Raw genomic sequence first — 27308 nt, forward strand, 5'->3', positions numbered from 1 at the left:
TTGGCCAGCACTAAAAAAATAAATGTACAACCTGGCTCGGCTTTAACAAGTCTTAAGCTAAATTAAAGGAAATGCCAAAATCAAGTCCATACAGTTTTTACAGTATGCAAAGATTCTTTAAGAGCTCAAGGACATACCTTTTTTACTGTAATTTGCAATTAACTGGCAATAGATTTTGAATGGCATTTAAGACCATGAGGTACTAAGATTCTTTTAACATAATATTACCTATTATACAGATACTTGAGGTTTCAATGAGCACTCTTTAAAAACTACGTAAATTTACTATTTTGAGGTTAAAAACCCACCGAATATTACCCCTGAGATCTGTTATTAACTCCTCTTTGACTTCAGCAAATATCATTTTTTAGCTGGCTCTTTGAAACCTAGAAGGGTTACGAGTTATATTGCACATTCAAAAATGAATGAAAAGTCAAATGTACCCCAAATCCAAATAAAAGTTAAAACAAACAAATTCTAGGTGACAAAACCACTCAAAGCTTTTACTGCAAGTCATTAATATTGAAATAACACACCCCATTAAAACTGAATTACATTTTACATTAAAATTTGTCTCTTTTAACAAATCTAAATGGCTTGTATAATATCAAACACCCAAATAAATATATCAGATCTCTTGCTAAGATGTGTGTTGGCCTGTTGTCAATTTGGCAGGTGTAAATTTCAGGTGAAATTGACCAGGTCAAAGAGACAAAAAGTCAAACTGATCTTATTTCAGACTTGTGTTTAGCTTCAGGTAAAAATGTCTAAAAGCCACTTTGTACAAGGGTGACAAATATTTATATAAACAGCAAGGACTACTTCTCAAAGGATATTCAATTTCAAATGACTTTGAAATTTTTGTCCAAAACATTAGGAAAGTGATGAGTCGGCACTCTGCCTACCCTAGCAATACAAGTGGTCCACTTGCTTTAGGTTTCAGTGGAGCGTGTGTTGCTCATTGACTTTCAATTTCTTTTATTTCGTTTTTTTGTTTTTTTGTTTTGTTTTTTTTTTAGGGGGGGGGAGGGTGGGCTTATGCATGTTGTTTGTTGCATCTATCTCAAATAAATTTTCCTCAGTCTTCGTTCCTTCAATTTTGATGTACGGTAGTCACAGTAAAACTACAATTAATTGTTTTTCAAAAGTCTCCACAATAACAGTACACATCCCACAGAAATTAAAACTAAAGATTGTTCAATATAAAGTTGCCAGTATCTTCTACTGCAATGCCATAGTTGCTTTGTAATTTGCTCTGTTTATTTGCCTAACCTATAAAAGGTTTATTTTGCAATAAATGTATGTAAAATCCAAATGAAGATTAACTTTACAACTTTAAAATCTGCTTTCCGAACTTGAAAAATCCTTTCAGAAATTGAAGTTTCCTACTTGACAAAGGGAAAGTGGAATATTATAAACAACATTCCCACGCCAAAAATGCATTTTCCCCGGGTGGAGGAAAGTAGAATCCTAGAACACTGAATATTAAATGGTATGAAACAAACTACTAATAAATACCACTAGATAAACGACACTCTCAGATACCAGGGGTTGCCCTTTAAAACACTAAATCCTCATCATATGTTTGATGTATATCATTGTTGGCAATGTCACTTTAGAAATCTTAGCCTGTTATGAGTTTCCATGTTATCACTATATGAAGCTAAGTAACAAATTATATCTGGATAATAAGGTCATTAAACCTACTGGAATATCACCTTTTTAATAATAACTTGATTGAGAAAAATGATAATTCTGTCATCAACATCTCAAGTTTCCTTCATGTACAATTTCTAGTGAAAAATGCTATTGGTTATCTAGTGAAGGGGTTTATAATTTTGGGATTCAGCCATTTTCTAAAAATTCAGAATAACAATGAGCCATACTTTTTTAAATAGTCTATGTACATCGAGACCTGGCCTCAGACCACAACTTATTCAAACCCCCATGCAGCATAACACACAGATAGACAGACAAAGCCCATTGTAAACTTGCCAAATCTCTAAATGAAGTGCTGTCATATAAAAACTGGATAAACATAAATTTTAAACATCCCTATTGCCTAGTTATCATAGAGACATACCACAGCATTCTTTGGGCAGACATCTGGAACACTAACTTAAAACCTTTTAAACTCAATTTGTCCCCTGGAGGGACTTTGCTAAGTAATTAGATTTTTGTTGAACAAAAAACATAAAATACACCTCCAAATTTATGTTTATAAGCAAAGAGTAAATTTACTTTTTCCCAGTCCTTATTTAATTTACCGATATATACATGAAGTAACATCAAACAGTTTTCCAATATAAAACATAAATAATTGATCTTTAAATATGAAGGGCAGTCTACTGTAATTCACAATAATGTAACTGAGTGATTTTATAACTTTCATCTTGACTCCAAGACCATAACATGTAATTTTAAGAATTTGAAAAATAATGCAAAAATTTGGTAAGTTATTTCAATGAGTAACATGTTCTAAACAAGTAACACAGGCTATTAAAATGATTGTCTTTGCTTCTGTACAAGGACCAATAAGAGTTTGGGTTAACACTAACCACAAGGGCATGCTCCGACTATTAAATATACAGACTTACTAGTATATAAACATGTAAAATGATTGCAGAAATTTGGAGTTTGAATGTACATTATGTATAAACCCTTGTTTTGATTTATATTTGAAGTATCTAATGGTGTTTTCCATGTTTATTGTTAAGTAGCTGTCTTTGTAAGAATCATGCAAAATCTGAAAAATGTGATACACCCCAAAAAAATGCTACATATTTTTATTTTTGTAATTAAGTTGTTTTATGGGTCTATACTATTAAATGTGTAATTATTCATTCAAATCTGCCTGCTCTTAGGAGATAATCAACATTGAAAATCCAATAGATTCTATTGTATTTGAGTGTCATTTACAGAGTTATCTCCCTTAATTTTTAAATCTGCAGTGCATTCTATATAATTTTTATCTCCTATGAGCATGGGTTATAAGAAAAACCAAATGTTAATTTCTGTGTACTAAAGCATTTTAAGCAAAATATCAAAAATAAAAATATGTAGGCTTTCCATCCATGTATCACATTTTGCATGATTCTTTGCTGGAGTGCTACTTAAGTGATTGCAGAACACTTAATCATAATGTGTTATATTTTAATTGAAAAAAACATTGAGTTAAAGCAAGGTACCCCAAAACTGAGATCACCCTTTCTGTGTTCATATATACTAGTTGAGCTCCATATCTGATAGGGGGAGCAAGCTCCTGTGTACTAACCCTACAACATTCGGTATCCTTACAAATTTCAATAAGTATTTTGTGTTTTATATATCATTGTCAAACGAGAGCAATCTCACATCCCTTTTGTCTACAATCTCTAAAAAAGAAATAATGTTTTAAATACCAAATAACAGCACAAGCTGAAACCTGTCTTAGTCACCACACATCATTATCCCCTTATAAAAGGATTAAAAAGGTGCAAATCAAAGAATTGCACAAGCTTTGTACCCAGGTGTGCAACTTAACAGGTATAAACTGCCTCTGATCAGAGGGATTTGGCTATAATTAACAACATAAGCACAATAAAGAAGTAACTCAAAGAGCTGGATATCTTGTTTTTCTTATCCAGGTTATATGATTCATGCTGTTACTAAAGCCTTTATTACAGATCACAATTTGATCATGTCTTTAATTAAATAGGAAATCGCAATCTTACATCATGTCGATATCGCAATATTGTTATATCACAAAGATTTTCTTTCAAGTAGATGGCTTGATGAGCTTTGATGCAGTGTTAGCAAGTACCGATAAACATGCTTTATCGATAATTTAACAGATTCTCTTTTCGTCTGTGTGATTATACGTACAATGTTCAAAAGAATATTATTTTAAGCACCAAGGTACCAATGAAATACACCTGTACATGTACATGCACTTTTAATCTTTACATACAGTAAAATGTTATTTAAAGTACCATACACTGTGAAAGTACTTTAATTCGTGGGTACCGATTTTCGTGGATCAGGGAAGAAATACAAGTTCGTGGATTTTTGAATTTCTGGAGTTTTCAGTGGGAACCTACTACTCATTGGGAACCAAATTTCGTAATTTGACCTACCCTAAAGCCATGAAAGTTGGTACCACATGAACAATACTACTTTCACAGTATATTGTTTTTATCAGCCATTTGAACACAGTGGAAGTACTTTTTTATTTATTTGTTTCAGTTTTTGTTATTTTTTAAAATTTTGTTAGTTCATGGAGTTTCCGAATCAGGGTTGATAGGACCATTAAGTTTATAATAAAATCTTCTTTAATTGAAAACTTGAATTTGTGGTTTGATTAAAAAAATGATAACCATGAAAAGTGGTACAAAAATGTCTCTTCCACAGGTACCTCATAAAAGATAACAAGATTATTGTCAGTGAACAAACTATTACACATGTGATTTAATGAAGTGACTTGTGAAGACAGAAAAAAAAATAAAATTGGCAAAATCGAAAGAAATAATAAGCAAAATAAGAAACAAGTGAAAAATCCAGATATGAAAAATTTCTTTTTATTAAAATTTTGTTATATTTTCATCATTTGTCACTGAGTACTAAATAGGCCATTTTTTTTTATGCATTTATTTTGATTACCGTGGGTCAGGGTTGAAGCTTGTGGGCAAATTTAAACATTTTATATATTTGTCTGCATATTTGACTAATGCCTTTATGTGTGTCCCCAATAATAAATGTCAGATATATTCTTTGTTCTAAATTTTGACATTTACAACTGTGTAGTCACAGATGAACATTACATTTCTGACAGTCATGAAGATGTAAAAAAATTTTCTGCACATAAAATTTGTTTGAAGTTTTCATGAAAAATGTAATTTAATTATTTTATGTATGAAGTGCCTTCAACATAAATTCTTACTCCCAATTTACAGGTTGTAAACAAAGAACTTCAATTATTAGGAAAATAAACGTCAAACTAAGCCTGAAGATATCAAAATTCAATTAGGCCCCTACTCAGAGATTTTAACATCAACTAGAAAAGCCATGAGCAAAGCTCATTGAAGGATACCCCCACTATCACCCAAGTAACCATAAAGGATACACCAAGAGTCATTCAGATTGTAATGCAAAACAAAAGATGTACTATATGGAATCATCTGATGAAGAATGTGTGCAACTTTTATCCAAGTCCATTTAGTAGTTTCAGAAGAGTTGCAGGTAGAAACCAGGGGTGGATGAACAGCGTGAGTACTATTGTTTACATTCAAATTTGGGGAACATTGTGGCAATCAAAGATATAAGTGCAGAAAATGAGGAAACTTGTTGTGTGGAAAGAATTTAATATATACTTAAGTAATCATTAATATAATTTCAAATAAGACAGAAACCAAGAACCAAATAGCAGAGACTTCAAAAAGTCAGTACTGAATGTTACAATATCAAATTCTGTTCTCAAGAAGCTTTTATATACAGTGAAACCAGTGTCTTCACTGAACCCGTTTTGGACTTTATAATTGTTTTCAGTTTAGACAGGTGATTGGTTTACCCAGGTGCTTGGTTTAGACAGGTGGATTGGTTTACCACAATTCGAAATACATTTAAGGAGGTAGACCTAGGGTAAGGGGCATAACTCTTAAAATCAGTGATATGTTTGTATCATATTCAATTTCACCTAAGCCTTTCAAGCTTTCACTTGAAACAGAATGAAATCAATCCCAGTTATTTTGATGCTTACATGAGATTGATATAAAGAGCCTGAATATGAACATTCAAAAGATTCTAAAGAGTTGTGTCCCTTACCCTAGGTCTACCTCCTTAAATTGACATGACAGGACTTTAAAAAAAAGTGTCTGGTGTGGACAGGTTTTTTGGCTTACTCAGGGTTTGGTTTAGACAGGTTTCACAGTATATGAAAAGAAAAGATGCAGAATTTAGAAAAGTATCAACACAAAAAAACAGATAAAATTAATTGTCCTTTCATCAATACAAACAACGATTTCTCAGCTTGGTACAGACAACAGAGAACAGACCAAAAATCCTGTCATTTTGATATCTGACAAATGTCATCACTATCAACTTGCCGAAAAATGACCAGTTTTTGTTTCTCCCATGGTTCAGTTCTTGTAATGTTATCTTCTCCACTTCACTAACACGCTTGCCATCTTTACACAGCGTCACCTTACAAAACCTTACCGATATTTTATACATTTTTTTTCAATTTGTGACATTATTATAAACTGACACTACGTACAATAATCATACAGCTGTTGTACACGATAAACAATAAATATGATGTATTAGTGGTTGAATTTCATGTTCTAATTTATGATTTTATATTTTTGTCCTCGTAAATGTACTCTCTAAACTTGTGAATGTTGAAATTAAATGCAAAACTTTTATTGACAGGAATGTTATACATGAACAACATTATTTTTGAGGTCTAGTGAATGTACTTTCGATGTAAGCATGATATGATTTAGGCTTTCCCCATTAGGGACAGCGCTTTTTGTACATAAACAACATTAAGCCTGGTTAATAATGCAAGACAGTCTTCTTATAATGCTGATGATTCCACCGGTTGAATATGCGAAATTTCTTTTAACACAAGATATGTGCTTGAGTTCAAAGTTCAAACAATCACCTCCTAACTGCATAATAAGTCATTTCCAGAATACATCAATTCCAACAAAACCAATTAGAACCATTCATTTTTCAGATTATGTAAGACATCACTGAAACTCAGTCCTAATTCATACAGTGAAATATTTCCGACCCAAACATTTTTCAAATTGGCATATATAAAGTTCAGTTTACAAGTAGGTTTAAATGCATCAAAAACTGATATTACGGGGCGTGTCCAGGTGAGGGTGTAATGGACATACACCCCCCTTTTCAAAGAAAAGAAACCAAAAAAACTATTGTTATGTGCTAAATATTGTATTGAATATGGCAATTTATCATATCTATTCATCAAACATGCCATAATTTGGTTTTCTTTTAACTGATTCTTATAATTACGCCTCCCCTTCATATAATTCTGGATTCGCCCTTGTATTAAGCCACTTTAATAGATCAGATTTAGACAGGCTTCCAGTTTATTCTGAATTCACTATACCACTGTATATATTTAGTAACCAGCAATATTAAAATGGTTCACTATGAGGAACCCTATCTAAGATATATCATTTTATAAATAGATTAGCAAGCATTTACAGCACATGCAGAATTCATACAAGTAGCTATTTCAAAACCAAGTCATTAAGCAGGATCGCAAACCCACTCTAAAGAAAACTGCCAAAGAAAAAAAAATATCATTGATCAATCTCCCTACAAGCATACCAACGAAATTGTTTAAAGAATTTTTTTCTACACTTGAAAGATAAATATCACACACAAGGAGTAATACTTTACAATTTATCATAAAACAATTTCTTGTAAAGCATCTGACTACAAGATAATGAATTGCCCTTAGCTATCCCAGAAGTCAAAACAAATTACGTTGGTTTGATGAAGAACTGGAGTTGGCATATGATGTGTTTTGCCAGATTCCACAGTAATTATAGCGCCATCTACCTGTCCTGTTTATATAAATAACCTTATCTACTGCATAACTATAGAATCGGCTTTAATTTATTGCATCCTCATCTAACCCACTGATCTCTGGCAAAAAATTAATACATGAAAGGTGATGACAAGCTAATTTCTTCACAGTGTTCTAGGATTCCTATTTACATTTAGCAGGGGCAAGTGAAATTTGGGTCAGGGAAAGTTAGGTACTTAGTTACACTTTCCTGTGGCAAGTTGAAAACTTCATATGCTGTAAGGATTTGTTTTGTTAGGAAAGCAGTCATTGACTGTGGGAAAGTTGATTTTATATGGATTTTTCCCGAGGAAACCTCAATTTCTGAAAAATCCAGGAACACTGCTTCAGTGCTGAATTTTTCTTCTTTTTTTCAGTGGGATCTGATTCAGATTGGTGATGAAAAGCTCATTTCTTTAGTGCTGATTTTTTTCTTCTTTTTTTTCAGTGGGATCTGTTTCAGACTAGTTTTGCAATTATTCTAAGTATTAAAGCAATGATGAAAATTCAGAACCTTTCAATGTCCATAAAACCAATCTCATACTTTTTTCAGGAAATAAATAATACTAATTTCAAACTAAGTTGAAAAAGTTCATCGCTTACAGAAAATTAGAGTTTGGTAATGAAAAATGATATAAAAGCACAGGTTGGCAATGAAAAAATGATATTAAAACAATTGATTATTCAGACACGATTTTACGAGGTCTACAAACAAAGCAGAAATAGGCAAAATCGGCAGTAAGTATACAGTAAAAAAAGAATCATAACGGTAAAATCCGGATTTGAAATAGCGGAATTCCGCTAAAAAGCAGAAAAACATCATGTGTGAATATTACAAGAGAGAATCTAACCAACCTTGTTAAGGAGGTAGACCTACAGTAAGGGACACAACTCTTAAAAATCATTGGAACGTTTGTATTCACCACTTTACATCAATGTTATGTAAGCATCAAAGAAACTTGGATTGATTTCATTCTGTGTCAAATGAAAGCTTGATAGGCTTTGGTGAAATTTAATATGATACAAACATATCATTGATTTAATGAGTTATGCCCCTTACAATAGGTCTACCTCCTTAAGCTAGAAAGATTATCTTGTGACCACATTTTACACCCCTATATTCAGTGTTTTTAAGTTAAACAGTGTAACAGCTCCTAATGCATCATAACAATAATCTTATTCACATGTCCAGAGAAGTGTCTTAGTCTTAAATAATTATACAGAAAGTTAGGTGGGACAGATAGACAGACACAAATATTATTATATAACACTGCCTACAGGAGCAGGGGACACAAAAAAAAACAGTAGGCGATAAAAATGAAATTTTAGGTGTAATAGACAGATACAAAAATTTTTATTTAATTCAGCCTCAAGGAGCAAGGGCCACAAAAAACAGTGGCCTGAACATTATTAATGGCAGTATGGCTTCCAATAGCACCAGCTTTTTATCTCAAGTAGCAAACATTTTAACTTATCTGCCAAAAAAAGCCTTAAGACCTTAAAAAAACAGTAAAAGTTTTAACCTTGTGAGTATAGAAAGCTAATCAAAAACAGATAGGCAACAACAGATGCTCAAGTGATGACAATTAATAAAAGTTTTATAAGATATCCTGCAAGTTTCCACTCACAAAATATAAACAATTATACAGTATATATAGAACTTAATTGCTTCATATTTCATTTTTGCCAAATTTCAAGCTAATAGCGGTTTTCGTTTTTTTTTGTTTTTTTTGTTTTTAACCCATTCCTCTCTCCTTTAAGAAGACTAAGAGTACAAGCATTGCAAAAAGAACGACATTCCTCATTCGTTACAATAAAACATGTTTTCCCCTCGTAAATAATAGCTTTCGATGGTACCATTTTAGGACATCATTTAGTTGTAATTTTTTTTTACAAAATTTCTGTGGTCCTATTCACCAAAAAAAGGTGAAGTAAAATTAGTTGAAAATTATGGCGTCACAATTCTTTGATCAACTATGACATCAAAATTTAGGACTTTAGCTAATTTTACATTTACAATTTTTTTTTTTTTTTTATAGTGAAAAGGACATGTGGTCATAAATTAGCATGGGCCATTCAGGATTATACATGTACTGAAAATATATGTTTTGGTATTAAGATGTTGCAATGTTCAACCCTACTGTAGCACCTGGTCAATACTCCAAGTTTATAGTGGACTCAACTAAAGTTGCTCTGTGAATTTGTATATCTGTGAGTATTCATTTAGTTTTTGTGTTATACAGTATTTTGTCTGTTTTTATGGTCTTGTCTTTGTTTCCAGGTTATGAATACCATGTTTATTTTTCAAATCATGATCTCATTCCTTTTTCTTTCAGTAAACACACAGAAATGTTGATAATTCCATTTTGGGTTCACAGCAAAATCAAAATTTATAATTATCAAAGTGAACAAAGACAAATTTTAATATCTATGGCAAAACACCAAGTTGAGCTGTGGCCTATTATTATGGTTTCAATCAGACTTCTTAACTTATATAATCTTAAAGTACTTTTCTAAAGAGAATTACATTAAAACTGACAGATTCAACACCTTAACATCTTGTAATTTTTGGAACAAAGAACAAGAATGTGACAGATTTAAGACAACTTAAACCAAACACAGAATATCATTAATTATGATTAATTATGCAAAAAAAACTCCTTTAGACTAAAAGAAAATGAAATGAATCACACTCTCATTATATGACACATTTTATAGCAAATGAGAACGAACATTTTTGTTCTTTCTATAAATATATTACCTAAAACTAGAACACCACTTCAGTTCATTTTTATGATTAATTATTGCAGGACCCAAGATGTGGGTAAAATACAGCATCCTCTTTAGCTATAGTTTGTTTATTTCATGCATTCTTAAGGCAAAACATGCCATTTTAACCATGACTCTAGATAAAGTGAAGAGAGATAAAATTAGGTGAAATTCTAGCTGATATTATGGTAAGCATATGGCTTGAAGTTAAATTAAATTCCTTGTAAACAACCAGGACACCACTAAGTGTTGAAGGAATAATCAAATTTGCTCCTTAAAGCCATAGGAACTATAACCTGCAAAAAATCACGAGAGTAGGGGCTTTTATTACAGGTGATGTACAAAATCTGAAATAGCTTGTGAAGATCTGCTTAATCTTTGATCAATAACAAAATAACTCATTCACCAAAAAAATTTTTGACATTATTACAGCCATAATTTCTAAGTTTTCTCTATCTCATCTTGTAGTTCAAGGATAGACCCCCAAGTAAGAGTGATCTTTCATACCCTTCAACATGGCAGCGCTTTTAAATTCAGAAATCCATTTTTGTCAATATTAACATCTGATATGCCAATTACATATTTATAGAAATTTGAAGTAATTTACGATATAACCAACACAAAAACTTAATAATTTGGGTCTTTCTTCTGGTTTCAAAAGTAACGAAAATTTGTTTGAAATCCTAGACATTTGACTAAAGAATACCTAGAGGTGTATAGTGATAAGATCTCATAGACAGTTATTTAGGAGTTTATCAACTACTGTGGTAAGTTCTCACATTGAAATTCTAGCCTTTACTAACAGGAAAATGATTTAGAGCTTAATTCATTGTAAAATGGACAATAGACACCTAGCATGTAATACTAGTCTACATGTTAAAGTACTTTACATGGTCAATATGAAATTGAATCTCACTCATATTCCTGGATGGGTCATCCGGTCAGAGGAAAGTTTGCATTATTTATTGGATTAAATTTGTATGTGCTAAATTTGAATTGAATTTGTATGTGCTAAATTTGAATTAAATATGCATGTGCTAAATTTGAATTATAAACTTGTATGTGCTAAATTTGAATTATTATTTAACAACTCTGTAAACTGGTGCTTAACTATGGCAGTGGCAAACTTAAAAGGTAATTTTTGCCTGCCTTTGACCTTCAACAAACAGCACAGATGGTTTTCTTGCAAGAAGCACATATTGCAATCTTTTGAATTGCTTTAATTCATCCCTGTTCGAGATTTGAAATTAGCAGTGGTTCATTTGCAGATGGCCCCTAACATTTGGTGTGGGCTACTAAAATTTTAACAGTGATTGTTCAGAACTATATATATTGGCTACTGAAATTTAACCTCTTGGCTTAACCAAGGTTAATATCCTGCTGTTTATTTAGTGAGGTTTATGCAATTCATTTCTTTTTGATTCCTTCATGTTATTGGTTTTGTTCTTTATCTGTTTTGACTTTGGTGATCGTCGATCTCTTGTTGAAGGTTCCCCCTCATCTGAAATAGTGATATTACTAGTTCCTCTTTGAAACAGTAATAGACAAAAACTCAGCAGATTAAACAAATACTTTATATCATACCATTGCAAGTATGAAATTTGGATAGAAATACCAAATGCTCAAGTCAATGAACTTTTGAAAAGACACTGTGCTGAGCTGTCTTAATGAGTAATCAAGGGAACGAAGATTTGAGTTGAAATCAAAAGATTATATTCTAAGGATAAAGACTACAAACACATTCAACAAATAACATGAAATAACCAAAATAACAGGTACAAAGAAACAAAAGTAAATGAGCAATCTGGACTCCACAAAACACTTGGAGTATAGACAAGGTGCACCGGTAGGGTAAGCATCCTCTGCTTTTCTAGAAATACCCAGCAAATTGCTCATAAAATGTCACTTCAGGGATAGACTAAAGAGGAAAGGAAAACATTGACATGGTGAACATACTGTTCTCATGGTGCACAAGGCCAGAAATCAAAAGCTTACTTCTCTGAAAATGTATGGACCACCTGGCTTAACCAAAATATCACTGCTTCTAAGTACCTATGTGTTTTATCAGTTGTGTAAACTGTAAAATACATCGCAGGTGTTTTGAGATGAGATTTTCTTCAGGTAGACTTCACACCTGAGTCAAGAATAAACTCTGTAGGTAAATTGTTAATTAATTGTCCAATGCTTAGTCTTTCTAAAACAATGTTTTAGTCTAATCGTCCATGGATAATATATACAGGTGCAATTTGAAAGAAATAAAAGACTGGTAGGTAAATTGAAAAGTAATTGATGAATACCAGTCTGTTTAAAGATAAGGAAAAATTACTCAACTATAAAAGTAATGATGAACAGAAACTGCCAATAAATTGTTGATCCAGAGTAGCCAAAAAGGAGTAAGAAACTTTGAACAATGAGGGTATTTTATCTCTTTACAAATAGTTTGAACACAACTGAAAGCATGGCATGATTTTACTCCCATTCTAAACTAGTGACTAAAAATGTGTGCGACTTTTTAACCACCTGGCAGTGACTTATTTCATGTGAGAGTGTGCCAGTCATTCTACATTTACCAAGTTTTCTACATATTTCTGGGAAAAAACCAATTCTCTGTCAGACTATTCATGATTTAAATTATACCTTTAATCTCTATGGTAAAATTAAGATTTTAACATACTCACTCAGCTCACATGTTGAAATTATTTAATTTTACCATCTCAAGTGAAGAAATGATTTAAACCATTTATTACTGAAGGTGAATCTATACCTAATAATACAAGATAACAATTTTTTTTTGCCAGAACCTTTGAACCAACAGTAAGCAACTACTAGAGTTGGCAACACAGAAAATGCAGAGGATTTAAACAATCACCACAGTTAAAATTTTGGTTGATTTACTACCTTATATAAACTAAACCAGGTGTGCATTTCTAAAAAGACCATTATGACACTGCATTACCAAAAAAAATATGGGAAATAGAATCAGGATAATTCAATGGACAATGTCTGCTTATAGAGTTGGATATTCTGTAATGATTTAAGTAGATGTCTTCGTAAGAATCATGCAAAATCTGAAAAATGTGATACACCCCAAAAAAGGCTACATATTTTTATTTTTGTAATTAAGTTGCTTTATGGGTCTATATTATGAAATGTGTAATTATTCATTCATATATGCCTGCTCTTAGGAGATAATCAACATTGAAAACCCAATAGATTCTATTATATTTGTGTCATTTACAGAGTTATCTCCCTTAATTTTGAAATCTACAGTGCATTCTATATAATTTTTATCTCCTTAGAACATGGGTTATATGAAAAACTGAATGTTAATTTCAGCATATTATGGCAATTCAAACAAAATATCAAAAATACAAATATGTAGGCTTTTTACCCATGAATCACATTTTGCATGATTCTTAGCTAGAGTGCTACTTAAACATTTCATAATCCAGCCTAAAGAATACAGCAAGGTTCAAAGTCACAATTCCCTAATATGCAACTGACAGTTTAATGTGGAGTGATTTCTATAGAACCACAGGTGTCCTGTCGGATTGAACTGACAATAACAAAGATAAACGCTTAGCAGTTCCATGGTGGTTCTACCATGTTTGGGTCAATATATGATACTCCATAGAATCGGTGACACGTAAATTACTCTGGTACTTCAATACTGAATGGGAGGATTGTTACCTTAATTGGACAATCGTACACCAATTTCCGAGTTACCTGGATCAATATTGAGTTCATTGAACTTATAAAATTCAACAATTCGCCTAAAGACATGAAAAGTTTTCAATAGTGGTTTAATATCCAATTCATACAAAACTGCTGCTGTTTGCAAAATGTTGTAGATCTTTAAAAAAGTTCTCCTAACAACCATAGTTTGCATAAACAATTTTCATTCTGACAAAAAATTTAAACTATACCATGTGTTTAAAACTAGGGGTAAGTAATAGGTGTTATTACTATAACATATACAGTTAACACATGAAACTAAAGCAAAAGAGTCATGAAAGCGTAAGTAATATGATGTGGAGCAAAATAAAGTGGGGGAGGGGGACAAACAGCAAGAAATGGATTACTATATGCTATAGCACAAAATAGTTGTGCAAAGTTTGAAAAAGTTATCAAGGGAACCAAGGTTATAGCGGTAATCAAAAGAATGTAATCCAGGGACAAAGACCAGACATGGAAAACAGTCATACAAAACAAAGAACATAAAGTAACTAAAATCATACACACAAAGTAACAAAAGTAAATGAGCAACTCGGACTCCACTAAAAACTGGGAGCATGGACCAGGTGCACCGGTAGGGTAAGCGTAAAAAAAATCATTTGAACTGGTTTATGTTATGGCCTGAAAATCACAGAAGATAAGATAATGAACAGTAAATACAATAATGGAGAACTACAAAGGAGATTGGTCTGCAAATCGAACCTGATCTGTTCGACAGTACTAAACAATCAACTGGAGAAAGTTTGAAAAAATAATCTGTACATCTGTTCTGGAGTTATCATCTAGAACGACAGACGGACACATAACCAGACACACAACTGTGAACTCAAATAGTATATCATATAATGCCAAGCCAGTGTACGAGTATGGGGTATAAAAAGAAACACCAGACAGTCAACATTGGAATGAAAAACAAAACCTAAACACACCCACACGCCAAAACAACTCAGAAACTTATTAAAATATCTAATAGTCTTCTTCCATCCATGAAACCATTCAGCTGTCAAAGTACCTAATCTATCAAATCAAACTGATTAAATTTGGCTTCCCCATAAAATTCTCTTTAAGGTACAGTTCTATTCAAGATTACTGATGCAGATTCAATTCAACAACATTTTTTCGTAATTCGTATGAATTATTCATCGACAAAAGACGGTACTATAAGAAAATTTCCTTGTTATACATAAAAGTTTATTTCATTCATAGTTCATACTAAATAATTCTGTCTCCGACAGCAGACAGCAAATACAGCGAACAACAAAACATTTAGAAACTTTCCGATGCAGATAGATTAAGAAGTACTTATTGCCATTCATTCCTTTATTACCTTATGTGCATAATAAATTCTACACTTATTGCTTACTCAGGAGGCAATTCTCATAGCACAAATTACATACAATATGTTGCAGTTTGAAGAAGTATGCAACTTAACCGATTTTTTTTTCACTTTGACAATCAAATTTTCAGGGTCAAAATAAAATGTTTATGCATCGATAACAGTATCATTAATCTTACATAATGTTACCAAGATATTGCTGTAGGTTAATTCATACAGTTTTGCTGAAAAGTGCTTAAGAAGCTAAACAGACAGACAGTCAGACGTATAGGAAAACAATCTCAAAAACCTGAAACTTTCAGCATCAAATCCAAAATTTAAAGTTTGAGGTGGACATTAATATAATAAAATGCAGAGTGAAGCCAGGCAAAAATGTTTTGGAGGTAAAATTTGTGAAAAATTATGATTTCTTGCACACAAAAAAAAAAGGTTTAGGCCGGGTGTCTAAATCTGTGCCTGACTTTCATTGTCATTTCAGACTTTCGTGGTGTATATTATAAAGATAGGACATGGGTATCAGTGGTCAATAGGACATGATAATGGCAACTTGTATTTTTAAACACAATTTTGAAAAATGAAGACATTTAAATATAATTCCGATTTTGATGTCAAACAAACACCAAAATCTGCATTTACATGTACAACTTTCATTGAAAACAATGAATGGATTTCTAATTTTCACAAATGAGTCTGTCCAAAAGATCTGGAGTTAGAATGATATGAAAATAAAAAAAAAATGTGGTGCATCCCCTTTCTCATATCTACCCTCTCCAACAAGGGGCTTCAGAACAGAGCATTGTAAATCACATCTTAATTTGTTCACTTCTATTTAGGTACTCATGTACTCATCTTTAGAATATCCTACGGCAAATGATCTTTATAAAGAGAAAAAGGAATATTTACTTGTAGGAATGTGATAATATATCATATATAGATTTATCACTGTTACTTTTTGAGACACAAGGTCAACAGATGTCACCATAGCGATGTTTCTTGTGTACTTTTAAAACTTCATTTACATACTTTTCAATTTCATCAGAACACGGTCGACAAACACTCTTTAGTGTAGACTAAAAAAAAATGGTGATGTCTATTTCAGGGATACTAAACATTAGAATGTAAGATTTGACAAATTGTTAGAAAGTTAATTTCAGCTTAAGAAAACTTTACTTAAATAGGTTCCTTGTGGTCAGATTTAAATAGTCATGACCTGGAACAAATGTTCATTACTCAACCCTTCTTTGAAAATAAATTTTGTCACATCAAACAGTTTAGTGCAAAAATATGGACAGAAAAAACATAGGAGGTAATATAAATATAAACAACTAACATATGTTCTGTAAACGTGTTAAATATTGAACACAGACCTAAGAAGTAGTAATCAATAGACATATATTCCTCAAATAAGTGCAGAAAAGTGTTCATTTCATAATTTAAAGAATAGCAGTCAAGTGTCCATTTCATAATTAAAATAAGTTCAGAAAAGTGTTCATATCATTATTCAAAGAGGTGCAATAAAGAGTTCATTTCATAACTCAAATAAGGGCAGAATTCAAACAAATGCAGTTAAGTGTTCATATTATAATCTTCAACCACAAAGAGTTCAGTTTTAGATTTGCTTGATTTCTGTTTTCTTAATACTCAAATTGAGGCTCAAGTCTATCAAATCGCTATGATTGTACCATTCTTACAAAAGTCATTTAAAGTTTCTTTGAATTTTTTTTGTAGTTATACCTTAATCATCAACTGTTATTTTTTTCTCGATCAAAAAAAAAGAACTGCCACTTTTCATGAAAATTTTAACATCAGTTAAATTGTAACACAACTTGTGCAACACTTTTGGAAAAGTAAAGCACCAATGTAGACTAAAAAATTTAAATTAAACAAGAGAACATTTCAACAAGACACCAATAAACAAGTATATACATGTAGAAACTCCAATGGCTCTTTGAATATTACCAGACTCATTCAAGCTGCAAATAGCAAAAATTTTGAAATCAACAGCTTTAAATTGATTTTCTATAACCTTGAAAACACTTGCGTCAGTTTCAATTAAAACCAGCTAGGTTTATAACCCAAAACATAAATTACTATGAGAGAGTGAAAATCACAGCTTCCAAGATTTATAATGAGTTCTAATGAGGTGTAACTATCACCATCTGCAAATATTTAATTTGATTATGAGGTCATGGAGGTGGTACTACACAATATTCATCTTGTTCAATAAAAAAATTGACTTGAACAACACCCAACTTCAAAGATAACCTAAATGCTGACATGTAAATAAGTATCAATCAGTTCATTGCAGAATTCCCAGGCTCTATGTCAAGTTTTTAGGAAACATTTGAACAAAAACTGAATGAAACAAATTAGGGAAGAAAAGTTACAATAAATCAAATTGCAAAACCAATGTCATTGTGTGATTATTTTTGCAAATTTCAACAAGATGCAAAAATTGCTTAATCTAACTTAGACAAGAAGACACCATTTTTGCAGAGTATCATTACCTTAAACCTTGCTATGTGATAATTGATTTGAATGCGCTATGTTTGTGAAAAAAAACACTCTAATACCTCCAAGTAGAACTTTTCCAATTCAATAATGTTGAATTTTCATACATATATTTTTTTCCCAGGTTTATCACACAGACATTTCTACAATATCTCTATTGAAAAACAAAAAACCTACATAGATTTCTGGTATCAGAAATACCATGCATGAAATTTTAATAAATAAAATTCTAGATAGGACATCCATTTGAAATGAAATTTAATGCAATATTTGAGTTATTAGTTCATGGGGGATCAGGAAATTATATCGGACCCCCAGCTAAGTAAAAGAACCCCCATCTCAATATAAAGCTGATAAGCGTACTATTAAAGTTTATGAAGAGTTTTATGAGAAAAACTGATCTCCTTTGTGAGTATTGCAATAAATTTTACATTTTAGCTAGATTCTAGTTAATGTGCTTCCATGAGCATGCTTTGTTCATTAAACATTCTTTAGTGAAGAACTGTTTTATACAAAAGGCAGAAAATATAGCTACACAAAAGAATTCATAATTGCTAGACCATCCATTGTTCATTTTTTGCTAGATGATGAAAGCTGGTATTACAAAATTTGAACTCAAAAGTTAGCTGATGCTTAAAACCAAGACATTTTCTTTAATTGTAGGAGGGTATATTTATATCATTTTTTGTTTGTTTAAAATTTAACATGTAAATTGTTAACCAAAAATAAAAGTTTCTTCAAGATGACTTGTTAGTAAAATTAGATGCAACTAAACACTTGATTTGTCACTTACCTGTGTATTTGTCTATCTTGAAATGTTTCTGAGCGTTCCCCTTGGTGATGGAAAAAGTCAACTCCTCTGAAGGATTATCGTCTTTGTCTGTAGCTTCTACTACCCCGACAACAACCTCTGGCTTTGAATTCTCCTTGACCTCCATGTAGTACACTGGAAGGGTCATCTGGGGTATGTTGTCATTAACGTCAATGACTTTGATGTAAACATCCAGACGTGCATACTTGGGTACCAGTCCTCGGTCTTGGGCATAGACAGACAACCAGTAGTGAGAGGCTGTCTCACGATCAAGAACTTGTGTCGTCAAAATTGTTCCTGCAAAACACGATAAAGTGAATTAAAATTAAAGTTTTGTTTTTGAAAGTCAACCCCTTCCTCGGATATTTGAGACAACATTTGAAAACAAATAAATAAACTAGACAATTATGTCATAAATGCAGCCATACAAGAACTAAATAAACAACAATGCTGATACATGTATATGATACAATAGTTCCACTTCTAATCAGAGTTCAATAAATCTAAATAAAATCTCAAGAGATGGATATGGAACTTTAAAAGAAAACCAAAAATTTCATACAAAGAGCAGGATTTTTAAAATTATAAAGGGATACATAAACAGAAGGCCCTGAATCTAATGCCTCACTTCCCTAACTCAAACACTGCACATAGAGAAGAAAGATATTGAATCTGGGGTTATGAAATATATTAACTAAACCCTGTTATATGAATTGAATTCACAGGAAGTGTACATCTGGATGTTTGGTATACCAGATATTGTACAAGCCATTAATTTCAGCTAGTTCCAAGCCAACCAGAAAATTTCAAATCCATATGATCCTCTTCATAAATCATGTTATTATGCCTGTTAGAAATTAGGACTTTAAGGTGAGTTTCTTGCCTTGACTGCCATACCAAAGGTCAAGTCCACTGTATATAAGGTCAAATCAGAATTTTTGGATGTCAACGGCAGATCCAGGGGATGGGTTTCAGAGGTTCAATCCCTCCGCTTGTTGAAAAAAATTATTCATTAAATTAATGCAAAATTTGGAAAAGAATATTGCCTAGAACTACCCTTTTTTAATTTTCTTGATCAGAACACCCTTCCCATTTTCCATAAATAAAAAAGTTGTTAAAAAATCAATTATAAAAGTCTAAGACTAAATTTGAACTTTGACAAGAAATACTGAATAATTAAAAGCCAAAATCTTGGTAAAAATTCAATGCCGATTACAAATACTTGTGGAGAACAAAGACCCCAAATGAAGTACAAGGACAAGAAAAAGATGATAGGACAAAAATATGTCCAATTAATATCTCCATCAACAAAGAGCTTAATCAGCTACTGTTATGTAAAGAAATAAATCAGATTTTTTATCAAGACATAAAAACAAGACAAATTTGCACAGCTTGACTTTATCATGATGTTACTGGAGAACACATGTTGTCAATTTCAGTGTCTTTTTCATCTAGGCAAACCCAAAAATTAAGACTGGTGTCAGAAAATGGAATAAGTGTCAGTGGTGTACAGTTTAATTTCTGAATGATTCATTATTATTATTTTTTTTTTTGGTGATTTTTTTTTAAGAAATAAAACTAGACTCTATAGAACAAAATCTGAATTAGAAACTACCAATAACTTGATAATATAAGGAGAATGAATTCTGAAACTTAATTAAAGTAATATCTAATTTGAACAAGTTTCCTGTAAGCATAACAGTAATAAGTTAAACATTGCATAGGTTTTGGATCTCAATTTTATCACATATATTTTTTTTAAAATGTACATTGACTCGATGAGACAAGGCAATAAGCCAAACCTACAATCTCAGTCCATTATTATCATACATCGTAAGGAGTGATAGATACTGCTGCTACATCGTAGTTTGTTGAAACATTTCTATTTACTATAACGGACATTTTTTATTCTTTTAGCATGTATGGTAAAAAGGAATTCAAAACAGGAAAATTTTCAATAAGGATAAATTGTTATCAGGATTTTTTAAGGTAAAAATGCCAACTAAAGCATGGGAATGGTGATTTGTCAACAAGATTTCAATTTTTCATTTTTCCCCCAGTTTATAAGTACATCTGTTTATAATTGACAAAGACATGAAATAATGGAAGCTCTATGATACTTGACCCCACCAAAATGTTAGTCAGTACAAAAAATGAAAATCTACAAGCACTTATGTACAATTTGCATTAAAACCATAAATATAACTACATTTTCAATCGGATGATCTTCAACCTAACAAAATATGATCAAATGAAAAATTATGTCAGTATGCAAGGACTGGTGGGAAAAGCAAACCACAAAATTAATATCCAATTTCCAAACTTTGAAAGCATTTTTTAGGAGTACATTGATATATACAGTATAATTATGATGAAGCAGTCAAATGTGCTTTAGTACATGGATTTTATGGAAACCAAAAGCAGAACTAAGAATATCTGCTATATATTACTTTGCCTCTAGAATAATTCCAGAGAAATATTTCATTAGGCTTTGGAATAGGCTTGTTACGATATAAAAAACTTTGAAATTTAAATATTCCAAATTTTTTTTATGAGAAGAGACATCCACTTGTGGTTGTAATCATAGTATTTATTTTTTTTATCATTTTTAAAAAAACTGTAGCATTTGAACTGTAAATTGAAAATACATATCTAAAGTACTGTGAAAAAGTTTCAGTTCGTAGATTCTATAATTCATGGAATCGACGCTTCTATCATACAAACAAATGAAAAAGTTCCCTTTCTCTGGGAACCAAATTTCATGGTTTACAAAACATACAAAATCCACAAATATTGGTACCCCATGAACAATAATACTTTCACAGTACTTAGAATGTCAAATTGTTACATAACAATTATTTTTTTTTCTTTGTAAAAACTTAACATTTATTTCTCATTCAAGTTAAATTACTTGAAAAACTCATTGGAATGTAAATCACTTGAATTACTGAATACATTAAAATCCTCAAAAATGCATTAAGATTTGCAATAATTTAACCTGCATGTACAGTGTAGGTTAGAAGTCACTTTGGAATTACAATGTATGTACATTTTCAAAGCTACATTTGACTGGTTCAACCAAAATTATACAGTACGAAAACATTGCCTTGACTTGTGACAAAGCTCTGGAATATATTGGTATGTAGTTTTAAAGCAAAAATAAATGGTGACGAAAAAAACAATATGATCGTATTTGGTATAAAATGAACATAAACTGCACCACAAAATTGTATGACCCTTTCCATTGGGCTAAATACTGGTTCCCTGAAAGCATCATTACTACTATACCTGTAAAGTCATTGTCTGTCCCTGAAAAATCATACCAGTGCATTTTATCATGTAGCTATTTAAAAGTTATCAATATTTTTTAAGAAGCTGAAAAAGAAGTTGTATTACATGTATCATATGTATGTACATTTAAGTCTAATGCGAGATAATCGCAAGAGATGCAAGATGTATATAACTTCAAAAAGACTTAAAGATATCATGAACTTCTAATGTGACCATCACTAATTTAAGTAGCACTCCTGCCAAGAATCATGCAAAATGTGATTCATGGGTAAAAAGCCATATTTTGTTTGAATTGTCATAGGAAACGGAAACTAACATTCAGTTTTTCATATAACCTGTGTTCTTGGGAGATAAAAAAATATATAGAATGCACTGTAATTTCAAAATTAAGGGATATAACTCTGTAAATGACATTCAAATACAATAGAATCTATTGGATTTTCAATGTTGATTATCTCCTAAGAACAGGCAGATTGGAATGAATAATTACACATTACATAATATTGACCAACAAAACAACTTAATAACAAAAATAAAAATATGTAGCCCTTTTGGGGTGTATCACGTGTTTTCCTATTTTGCAGGATTCTTAAAAAGACATCTACTTAAATGCACTATTTGTTTTAAAGTTCATAAAAGAATAATACAACTGAACAAAACATATTGTTCTAATATCATACATCCCTTACTCAATGTCCTCTCATTCCATATCATTATAAAATAGCTAAGCTCTTTTCAAAATTGGCAAATATGACTATAAACATACAATCATGACACTACAAAATTTTACTCGTTCTTGAACAAAAACTATCCAACAGGGTATAAATTACACCCAATTTGAATAAATACCGACGCTAGACCCAAACTTCGCACCTCCTCAAGATAATAATAGTGTAAATACCAACGTAGCGATCAAATTTATAGAAATTGGCTATTACCGATTTCATCCCTGAACATGCTTTTTGGTACAAAGCTCTCAAAATTACAAAAACTCAAACAAAAATGATTTTAAAAGGTTAAAAGGTCATGGCAAAACCCTGAAGTTTTATTTCATTATGTAACATGACTAGATTCCAGGCTACCCTGTATGTTATTAAAAATCAATTACTCAAAAATCCAGGACACTGTTTATCAATGAAAGAAGTTACTTGGACACCCTGCTGAAAAGGGTTGCTCAGAATTTTGAACAAAACATCAACAACTTCACAACTAGAGAACATTTATAAAGAACATAAACTCAGTTGTATTGTAATTGCAAAGCATGTAAGTGCTGGTGCAACAGATCAAATTGACACAGGTTTGTCTCCTTAAGTGTAAGTCTTTATAAGAATCTGGTAAAACTGGAAAAATCAGAAACATGCATGTTAAAACTCCACCTATGTAACAATATGATTTTACTCAAAGATGTTTTCTTTATTTGAAAAGATTATTATTTGATTTCTGCATCATTGAATTTGCTCAGAAATTATTCGATAGAATTTTAGAAAAATTAGGTTTTTGACAGTGTTATCTGCTTTGAAATGTTCATTTTCAGTGCATTTCAATGAAACTGTAACTCAATGGTCCAGCATGATATGGCAAATCTTGTCAGTTTTCCTTGACTCTGATGATGCAAATAGTCAAATTACACTATTAAAATGATGGGTTTTTTCATAATGCGTTTCACCTACTGCCTAATTCTCACAAAGACTGACACTTAATAAACATAGAAGCTACACCTTCACACACCACACAAAATTTTGTTGTTTTCTATATTTTTTTTTGGCCTGATTATTTTCTTAAATTAGATGTACATATACGATAAATTTCCACAAGTATACATGATGCATGTACATGCAACAACAAAATACATTTTGAACATAAAAACAAAAACAAAATATTTGTACATGTGGAAATAAAATATTTATAGTTCATGTGATCAAAAAATACATGCGATTAAAAAATGCATTTTGTACATGTGATTAAAAAATACATTTTGTACATGTGACCACAAAATACAATTTGTACATATGACTGCAAAATATATCTTGTATATGTGACCACAAAATACAATATGTACATGTGACCACAAAATACATTTTGTACATGTACCTGTGACCACAAAATACACAATTTGTACATGTGACCACAAAATACATTTTGTACATGTGAACACAAAATACATTCTGTACAGCTGACTGCAAAATACACATTGTACATATCACAAAAAAGTACATTCTGTGCATTGGGCCCATTACTAACAAATGTGTGATTTGCAGATATATATGTTAGTACAGAATTTCACATTGCATTAGAATGAAAACATTTTTTTACAGGTAATTTAGTACCCTTTCATGATACTAACATGTCTACAAAACATATCAATGTTAGGTTCTTTTATAGATTATAATCTGCAAAATCTGAATTTCAAAATAAGATTTCATCCTAACTAAGCCATTTTCATTAAAATTAAACAGCTTTTTAAATTCATACACACAGAATGATCAAAGTTTAAGGTAAATGCAAAAAAAAAATTATCAAAGACAGTCATCTTTTGACAAAATTAGTAAATATTTGATTTACACGGCCAAGTCTTTAGGCCTTTTATAAAATTTGAAGAACAAATTGGTTTTTATCTTTTATGTAAATTCATGTTTATCTCTCCATACAAAATTTCATTGATAAAATAAAAAGTACCAAACCTTTGAAATTACATATTCAAATTATACTTCATTGATAAAAATAAGCACTGAAAATTTTTATCAACAAGGTCAAGCTGACTTTACAGGCTATTCAAAGTTGATTTTTTGGTTCTTGGGTTATATTTAATAAAACAAATGAAAAAAAAAAGGAATTTTAGTAAAAAAGCAACAAAAATCTGTGTCATATGAAGTTCTAAAACTAGAAACATTTTAAAGCTTTTAATTTTTTCTTCAAAAAAAGGTGGAAAGATTGCCCACCTCAATCTACATTAGCAAAAAATGAACAACTGCACTTTAAGGGGGGTGCCATGGGGAAGGGGCTAACATCATGTTTTAAAATATAACATATAACAACTACTGCCACCCAAACAAACCTTAGTAAGCCTACGATACACACCATATAGCCCACTTACATGGTCAAGATCCTTTGGTAACAGTACAAATGGCTGAATCCCTTTACAAATAAACAAGACCTTCCTGCTATTTACACAGATAATCCATGTAGAAAATGTACAAAGAATACATTACAGAGATTATAGAGGGGTGACCATTAAATCAATATTTGACATAAGTTCTATTATCTTTATATGGTTCAACCATGTTAAATTATTGTAAATACTAATTTCCTATAACAGCTCATTAGATTATTGGTTATTGTGTCAAAAATCAGTTACTGATATCAAAAGTTTCTAAATTTTGACAATTTGACCTTGCCTGAAGCCAATTACATGAATATACATTGTATTATCCTGCAAAGTGTTTATAACTATGATATTGAAATACATGTATATAAAAATAGGAGATGTGATTATCATGATTGCCAATAAGATTTTCTTCCACTAAATGCCAAATGTATACAATGTACATGCCAACACTGACTCCTGGTCCAGTTCTAAAAGTCTGAAAAAATTTAAAGACAGCCAAACAGACAATCTCAATGCTCAATAAGATTGTTCATTTCACACATGAAAATAAGATAGTTTTGTACTAGCTTAATTTAGCAAGCACTGAAAATTTACAGTCGATAAATCAAAGTTACTTGGAAAGTTTCTGAATTGAATTTGTAATACATACAGAATTCAACAAGCAAATTTTAGCATGGAGAAATTATTTCTACTTGTTAAGTATATTTAGCAAGAATTTCCCCTTGAATTTGATCACTGTGATAGGTAGCCTATTTGAACCTTGTATGTCTACTGATATTGTATATTATCTACAATAGTTATAGCATGAACTTTCAACTTTCAACCTAAATCAGACAAACCACTGTCTTGCAGTTTACATAATCTTCAGGTATGATTCAATAGAAAAGGTATGAATGAAACCAGACATGTTTTTACCTGTGAAATTGTTAATACTATATACAGGTGTTTACTTATATATCGGTGAGGTAACAGGATTAAAACAGGGCACAGGATATAGTTGTATTTATATCTCATTACTTCATGAAAATGTTATGAATGGAAATTTTGACTGGATTTCACCTGAGAAATAGTTACATGTATTTAGGTTCAAACCTGTTTATTTTCTTAGGTAAATTAGCTTGGTTTCATAAGGATTGAATATTATCCCCTAACTTCGTGAGCAGTTATGTATTAAGTTGCTGTGCCCTTCCTTAACAAGTATATATGCTAATTTTCAATCCATTTGAAAACTTGTCATTGGGTTGTAAGGTGTGTCCCTGGCATGAGTTAGTTTTCTAGTTTCCGGTACTTTTTCAATGTCAAGCCCTACCTCAAAGACGTACATCAAATAATTATAAACTTCAAAGACTTAGAATATTGTCACCTGGTAACAATGCAGATTGACCAAATTTAAACCGGTAAACAGGTAAACAGCACAATGGAAACAGAACTTCAACGTGATGGAGCAACTTAATTACCATAACCAGTATTCGTAACCTTTCTCATAAATCTACAGCGTTATAGGTACACGTAACTTTGATTCTGATTCTTAATTTGCTGATAATTGACAATTTGACTAAAAGTTTAAATTCTTATTTAGAAGTTAAATAAAATGATCAGCCTTTAGACTTTAGTAGCTGACCTTGAGAATTCTCCTGATGTAAACATACCGGTAATAGGAAAGTCATCAGAACACCTACGTAGCTTTATAATATTTGGTCGATTCATAGCTAATATTTATTTGAATTTTGGTAAAACTTGTTATTGTTTGTTCAGCTGGTTTTTGTGGTTTGTGGTTTTTATTTATGAAACTTTTTGTCCTCAAACTTACATACACCCATTCATCTAAATCTGTTTTTGACAACTCATTTATAAGGATGCAAAATTTACTGTTTAATTTTGGTGAAAAATACATAACATCACTGTACTTCACGGCATTGGGAGAATACCAGTACACTTATTGTGCTTTTCAAATGGCTAAGTGGCAGATTAAGGGGGAGGGGGAAGAGGATTGGCAGTTGACACCCCTCTTTTTTATTGGAAAATTTGTCATTTTCATATGTAAATTTGACAAAAAATGGCAAAGTCCTAGCTCCCACCCCTTTTCTGAGGAACCCCAGCTGGTACCCCTCCTTTTCAAAGTGTCTGGATCCTCACCTGGGGCCTAACCTCTCTTTGCCTTGATTGATAC

At 31.5% G+C, this 27308-nt stretch overlaps 1 protein-coding gene across 11 annotated transcripts in view; it reads right to left on the reverse strand.

The window, feature by feature from the left end:
- Window positions 1–27308, reverse strand: part of LOC148605700 (protocadherin Fat 1-like) — a 134654-nt gene that overhangs the window by 89607 nt on the left and 17739 nt on the right. For 10 of the 11 annotated variants that reach the window (XM_088550704.1, XM_088550702.1, XM_088550707.1 and 7 more), the window contains exons 3-4: window positions 22030–22050; window positions 18724–19038 (exon numbers count right to left, since the gene is read on the reverse strand). In XM_088550704.1, the coding sequence (XP_088406830.1) occupies window positions 18724–19038; window positions 22030–22050 (336 nt within the window). The remainder of the gene's footprint in view (window positions 1–18723; window positions 19039–22029; window positions 22051–27308) is intronic. The other variant, XM_088550703.1, reaches the window with a different exon arrangement.

The sequence above is a fragment of the Perna viridis genome, chromosome 10, assembly GCF_037379345.1.
Source record: "Perna viridis isolate PV_CMFRI_1.1 ecotype Kerala chromosome 10, ASM3737934v1, whole genome shotgun sequence".
NCBI lineage: Eukaryota > Metazoa > Mollusca > Bivalvia > Mytilida > Mytilidae > Perna > Perna viridis.